At 33.6% G+C, this 7,088-nt stretch overlaps 2 protein-coding genes across 4 annotated transcripts; one reads left to right on the top strand and one right to left on the bottom strand.

The window, feature by feature from the left end:
• The first annotated feature begins 644 nt into the window (after positions 1 to 644).
• LOC127135416 (protein phosphatase 2C 77) lies at positions 645 to 3,900 on the top strand. 3 transcript variants are annotated; one of them, XM_051062149.1, is made up of 5 exons: positions 645 to 1,234; positions 1,343 to 2,282; positions 2,484 to 2,846; positions 2,939 to 3,044; positions 3,321 to 3,900. In XM_051062149.1, exons 2-5 carry the CDS (start codon positions 1,482 to 1,484, stop codon positions 3,653 to 3,655), a joined length of 1,605 nt encoding a protein of 534 aa, XP_050918106.1. In that variant the 5' UTR covers positions 645 to 1,234; positions 1,343 to 1,481; the 3' UTR covers positions 3,656 to 3,900. The 3 variants fall into 3 exon arrangements, with proteins under 3 accessions (XP_050918106.1, XP_050918099.1, XP_050918092.1); XM_051062142.1 differs by having other exon boundaries at positions 1,348 to 2,282; XM_051062135.1 differs by having other exon boundaries at positions 645 to 2,282.
• Positions 3,901 to 4,015: 115 nt separating this feature from the next.
• Positions 4,016 to 7,088, bottom strand: LOC127135439 (mitogen-activated protein kinase kinase 2). The gene is made up of 8 exons (XM_051062154.1): positions 6,780 to 7,088; positions 6,628 to 6,712; positions 5,719 to 5,853; positions 5,407 to 5,631; positions 5,136 to 5,318; positions 4,549 to 4,778; positions 4,386 to 4,431; positions 4,016 to 4,278 (listed from the first exon to the last, which is right to left on the bottom strand). The coding sequence occupies exons 1-8, from the start codon at positions 6,854 to 6,856 to the stop codon at positions 4,189 to 4,191; spliced, it is 1,071 nt and encodes a 356-aa protein (XP_050918111.1). The 5' UTR covers positions 6,857 to 7,088; the 3' UTR covers positions 4,016 to 4,188.

The following is a 7,088-nucleotide window of genomic DNA, read 5'->3' on the forward strand; positions in this document are numbered from 1 at the left end:
TCTCCAACTTCCAACATAAGGATACATTTGGCAACCAACAAAACAATGGTCATGTTCCTCCTAGGTAGAATCCATCTTTTATTATTATAATAATAATAATAATAATAATAATAATAATAATAATAATAATAATAATAATAATAATAATAATAATAATAATAATATTATTATTATTATATGATTCAAAAACATTAGTAGCTCCTTGTTTTGTTGCATTCCTGCATCTCCCTCACGCCCCTTTAAGAATCTTTCCTTGATTTTCACGCGCATGCTTTCGATTACATCTTTGTTACGTATACTTGTTCTATTGGTCCTCTACAATTTTGGTTGTTAACAAATGAAATATTATACGGTTGAAACTTGTTCTTGATTATTATTATAGTATTGATTTTTGTAGAAAGGAACATGATTGTGAAAGATAACAAGGCCCACAAACATTGTATGAAAGATTGAAATTAACTACAATCACTTTCACGTTTAAAATCTTGGAATGGTATTGGTGTATGTACATTCAAGAAAAAGGTTCTTCTTAGATATTTGTTGTTGAATGATGTAACCTAATCCAACCTAACCAACCAACCAAATTCTAAAAATGTAAAATATCTTCATTTTTTTTCTTTTGTTGGTGAATGAAATATCTTATGTAAGACTTTTTTTGTCCTCTTTCTTAAATGCTTTATTTTTTAAATGTTCGAGCGAAAGTGTGTCTGATGTCTGACATAACGTCAATACGTATAGTTGTTTGTTCGACGTCTCATATGTATCTGATGTATCTGATGTTTGTATTTGGTGTTTCTTAGATCTACATGGGATGAAAAATGAGAATAGTTCACAATCAAAAAGTAGGTGGGAGCTAGCATAACCAATAATATGAGCCATATTGTGAAGTTGACAAATGAAAGCAAAAGAAAATGAAAATTTCCACTGGTTGAGTTTTGTTCCCTCACTTTAAGGGAAACTAAATTTTAATTTGTACTATTTCTTGTAGTTAGTGTTTTTATTTTTGTCATTTTTAATGACCCCATTATTCATTGTCTCCTTGTTTGTTAGATTGAGACAAGATTGGCACCGACCTCATCAATAAATTTGGCTTTTGTTTCTTGAGTCATCTATTGTTTTCTGTGTGACAGGAATCAAATGGTTGATTCTGAGGTAGAAATACAAGATTTTTGAACACCAACTGTTTGTCCTATTGACTCACAGGATTTAATTTAAGTATAAAGTTCCAAAAATGGTAAGTTATTAAAGCATCTTGACTCTAAAGGGCTATTCTAGCATTTAACTTGGCTTTTTCTCAATATAACATTTTTGATTTTGATACCTATAATTGATTATTTGATAGTGTAGTTTCAACTTGCAACTTGCAAGAGCTTGTTGGTGTTTATATAGAAATTGGAATTTTTTCTAGAGAAGAGTCTTAAAGAGGGTGAACAGTTATAATTGTAAAGGATAAGGATAGTGGTGGACAGAAAAGAAAACTTATGGAGGAAATAACTTCGACGGTTGCAGTGCCATTTCCACTTGGGAATTTAATTCAGAAAGAGTCAGCAGTGACAACACAAATGGAAATATCTAGTTTAAAGCTTATGGCAAATACAGCAACTGTATTGATATTAAATCCTGCTTCCGTCGAGGATTGTCAATCCTTTTCTGTTGGAAGTGAAGACGACGTCGACATGTATATTAGTCCACAACAAAACCAAATATCAGTGTCTTTGGAGGTTAAAGAGAATCAAGTTGGAGCTGAAGTTGTGTCTGAAATGGTTCATGAGAGTGACGGTAACGGAAGATATGAAGATGAGTTCAAGATACATAAGGATTTTCCGCGTATACATAATCCATCCTCTCAGTCTGCAATTTTGAGGACTAATTTGTCTGAAATTAACACACTGAATACCATCATGGTTGATGATGATATCAATGATAAGTCTAGTTTGAATGAGTCGATGAAGAACGTGGCTTCTGTTGTGACGAACCACGAGAGTGGAGGTGGAAGTAAATCAGATGGTCCTGATTCAAAGCCAATTGCTGCGGTTCATGAGACGCTAGAGAAGCAAACAAGTATAACTAGCTGTGATAATGGTTTGGAATTGAGTGAAACTCCTCTTTATGGTTTCTCATCAGTTATTGGAAGGAGACAAGAGATGGAAGATGCTGTTGTTATTAAGCCTCAACTTTTTCAAGTACCTTCTATGATGCTAATGGAGGATCAAGTGAATGAAAACACAAAACACTCACTTGCACACTTTTTTGGTGTCTACGACGGACATGGAGGAAGTCAGGTATACCTTAAACTCCTTCTGTTCTTTTTTCATTGTCACTTTTGTAGAAATTTTTTATTCCTATTTACTTATCGATTTCAAAGTTCAATGCAACATTTACTATTGTTTTGTTAATAATATCATTACCTCTTGAAACAACAACTGAAATTGAACGGAGAGAGTTGATTCATTGCATTTACCGATATTGTGATGGCTCCATAGGTTGCCAATTACTGCCAGAAACATCTTCATTCAGTTTTGGTTGAGGAGATAGAAGCTGCAGAATCCAGTTTATCTGAAAATAAAGAAAAAGACAATTGGCAGGACCGATGGAAGAAAGTACTAACCAATTGCTTTCAAAAAGTAGATGATAAGATTGTAGGAATTGATGAAGCTAATCGCGAAATGAGCGGTAATGATGGATCTGAGTCAAGTACTGAAGAAACTCTTGCTCCTGAGACTGTTGGATCCACTGCACTGGTTGCAATTTTGACTCAGTCCCACATAATAGTTGCGAATTGTGGCGATTCACGAGCGGCCTTGTGTCGAGGAAAAGAAGCACTGCCTTTGTCTACAGACCATAAAGTAAGGAATTTGTTTTTAGTTTCACACTTTGTGTGCTGTGGATTTAGAAGCTGGAGTGATCTGATTCAAGAAACTTTATTCCCTGTTTGCAGCCAAATAGAGAAGGTGAGTGGGAAAGGATAGAAGCCGCTGGAGGAAAGATCATACAATGGAATGGATACCGAGTTCTCGGTGTTTTGGCAGTATCAAGGTCAATAGGTATGTGTTTATTGCATTGTTTATGAATTATCAGTACACATTCATACAGTTACAAAGTTTATTATCAATTCTGAATCATTATATTTAGAAACACATCGAAAAGTTTCCCAGAAAATCTATGTATAATGCAACGAATCTGTAAATGTTGTCTCTTGATTACTTGTATAGATCTGGAAGAACGCCGAGTGCTTTTCCTTAATGTTTATCATCCATATTAAGTTTCTACTTACTAGTAATCTTTGTTGAAGTATAATTTAGCTTCTTTTTCATCACCAGGCGATAAATACTTGAAACCATGGATAATTCCAGATCCAGAAGTCACAATCGCCCTCCGAGAGAAAAACGACGAATGTCTTGTTCTAGCGAGTGATGGTTTATGGGACGTGATGACCAATGAAGAAGCGTGCGAGATTGCTCGAAAGCGAATCCTTATTTGGCATAAGAAGAACGGAACCAATGCATCAGCCATACAAAGCGACCGAGTTAATCCTGCAGCTCAGTACGCTGCAGAGTATCTATCAAAACTTGCTCTTCAAAGAGGAAGCAAAGATAACATCTCAATTATTGTTATAGACTTGAAAGCTCAAAGACAAATCAAGAGAAAAGCATAAAATAGATTCTCATCAATTAAAATATTTATAGCTATACTATATTTTTTACAAGTATGGTGGCAAATTTATTTAGCCCTTTAGTTTTTTCATAAGGGCTATTTTTTTACTATATTTTTAATGATGTAAAATTTTTATGTTAGCTATAGTTTTAATTTTAAAGCAAGGTAAATGTATAAATGCATGTAATTTTCATTTATTGAATTTGTATTATTGTATTTCAAAATTAATAGTTGAATTGAAGGTTACAAATTTGTACATCCTACAATTACTTGTAGTTTAAGTAATGTCGAAATGGATTGCCTTATGATGAAGATTTCAATCTCAAGCAACATAATAAAAGCATTCAAATACAAAGGATCATTGAAATAGAAAATTAGAATTCATTCATATAATCTTCTAAGCACGAAAACACGAACATCTGTTTCGTTTACAGTTTACGCTTACAAACCACTGCCTCAGTACAGACAAGACGATATTCAGGCTGCACATAAAAGACTAACTCTATGTAAGTTCACAATTGGAACAAAAAAGTTTTATATCGTTGCAAGTGTAGAACCTGCATTGGAGAAATAGTCGGAAAGATCCACATCTAAGTCATCGTACATGTTCACGAAAGGATGCCTCTGAAATTTAGATCGAAAAATAAATACACCGTAAGAATTACAATTTACTAATTTAGTCTATTTTACATGACATGTTTATATCGATAAACAGTAAGATGAATTCATACCAATAGGTTTCGAGCCGATGGTCTGTCCCTCGGATTTTTCTGTAAACTGACACAGAAAAGATTGACAGAGGATCAGAAGCTTCATTATATAAACATAAACTTTATGACCAAGATTTTTGAGACAACGCAATTTTAGATACTAAAAGTATAGTAAATTTCTTACCATGCGGAGATAAATGAGCAAAATTCGGGTGAACATTCATCAGATGGAGCACTAGGTGAAGGTTTTTCAACAATGGCTTCAATAAGCTGAAACAAACTTTCCCATCCATCACTATTATCTGGTGGTGTATATGGAAACCTCCCAGTTGCACACTTAAGCAACATCAATCCCAAGCTCCATATATCACTTTTGTAATTGTAACCTTGTTGAGTTCCAGCGATTCTTTCTGGCTGTAAAAGCATGATCGATAAAAATCGTATTCAGGGTACCGTATCATTTATAGGACCTGTTTGGATTGACTTATTTAAGCATATTTACTAGCATAATCTCTTGTAAGGTTTCGAAAAGTTTATGGAAATAACTTATGATATGACTTAATTTGTTTTTAGCTTATTTTCATAAACTCCTAACTTATGAAAACATCTTATAACTTATGAAAACACTTTGAATTTATTTTATCTTCTGTTATAGAAATAGCATATACTTAAGCACTTATATAATAAATGCTTACGATATAAGCGTTTCATTAAGTTGTTTATCCAAACAGGACCATAGTTGGTAAGACGAAAAACGATAAATTTACTCACAGACATATAGTTGTATGTACCGATGAAAGTATTTGCTTGACCAGAAGTAGTTTCCAGGATTATACTGACACCGAAATCGGTAATCTTTACCTCCCCTCTATGATTTATAAGTATATTAGAAGGTTTCAAGTCTCTATGAATAATGTGTTTCTCATGGTGAAGATACATCAAACCCTTTAGCACCTACATTGTCAGAACCAAAACAAGAAAGGGATAAAGTATAAGGCCGAAGTACATGAAACCGGACATTGAAATCGTCCGACTTCCTTACCTGCTTACAAATGGCAGCAAGAAACGGTTCTGGAATCGTTATAACTTTGTTCAATAGATCTTCTAAGGAGCCTCCGTCCATGTACTCTAAGATGATCGATATCGTGCCATTGTCGTAGATCGATTGGTAGCAAACAACAACATAAGGACATTGTGCTGATTGATTGATTTTTAGCTCTTGTGCTATTTGCCTGCAAGTAGAATCCTCAAGATTCATTTGAATTTGCTGATTACAAAGAATACATTGTAAGTAACAAAAGAATAAAGTGAATCAAAACAAGGTATATATGAAGAAAGTTGCAAGTATATAAACCTTTAATGCAAAAAACTGATTAGTCCATTTGTGTTGAACCAATTGAACTATCCCTCCATTTCCCTTTCCAATCACTTTTATTGTATCAATCTCTGCCAAACTTATCTGATTGTCTATTGGCTTTATTGGTGGTTGCTGAAATTAACACAGATATTAAACTCAAATACAAAATCATCAAAATTCAACGCGCGATTCGGTCTCAGACCAGAGACACAAACACCAGACACACCTTCAATTTGAAGGATCAGTGCTAATAATACATGTAATCCTAGACAGAGTCGTCTTAAGTTTTTGGAGACCCTTTTTAAGTAAGTCTCAGTTCAACCATGACAAAATAATTAAAGACCCTATTTATCCACAGTTTAACGATGACAAATATTTTACGAGTTACGATTTAACTGTTACAAATTTTGGGTTCTAGGCATCATTCCGCCCTGCACGCCCTCAAAGACGACCCTGGTCCTAGACTCAAACCTCCGCAACTTCACTGTACCAAAAAACAGCCATGGTTGCATGCTACAACCGATTATAACTATATAAAAATAAAAATTTGCATGGAAATCTTTAAATTAAGCTATGCAAATTCAAATGCAGTTGCTCATATGAGAAATTCTGATAAAAACATTATGCAGAGCTCCGAATCACTCAAAAATGAAAATATCCAATTAGATCTATTTATATATTAGTTCATGAAAATGATTGGTGTCCAATTATAATACTACTCAATCTCTTTGTCTTTTACTATAAGGAAGAAACACCAAATAACCCTTTAACAAAAATTCCTTTTTTATACAACAAACAGTACTTTATTCTAGTTTGGAAACCTTAAAAAAAGGTATTTTTACAAAATCCAAGAAACCCCTTATTCTCAAAGAAGGCAAAAAACAAAATGAGAGAGAAAAATGTTACAGTTTCAACTTCACTCTGAGAGACAATTCTAACTCCATCCTTATTAACAAGCAAGTTTCCTTCTTTAAAAGTGCCACTTTGAGTCCTACAAAACAAAAGCAATTATTTATTAAGCACATTAACATAATTGGTTATAGCAAGAGATCACTCACAAGAACTTTGCAAAAGAAGCTTGATTAGATGCAGGAACAGTGAGTTTGAGGTTTGGATCTAAACGTCCTTTCTTCATGACTATTTGGATTCTAAGCTGTCATGTGAGAGGTAGAAGAAAGATTTTATTGTAAGATTGTAGAGAAGATATTTATGGGACTAACAATAGCATGGATAGACTATTTGTACTATTTTATGTTTGAAAACATGAAAGGTTTTGTTTATTGTAATTCAAAGGATCGTGGAACTAAAATAGTATTTGTAATAGATTAGTATGAAGAGTCAACCTTGACTATTGGAGAAAAAGGAGC

The sequence above is a fragment of the Lathyrus oleraceus genome, chromosome 1 (genome assembly GCF_024323335.1).
Source record: "Lathyrus oleraceus cultivar Zhongwan6 chromosome 1, CAAS_Psat_ZW6_1.0, whole genome shotgun sequence".
Lineage (NCBI taxonomy): Eukaryota > Viridiplantae > Streptophyta > Magnoliopsida > Fabales > Fabaceae > Lathyrus > Lathyrus oleraceus.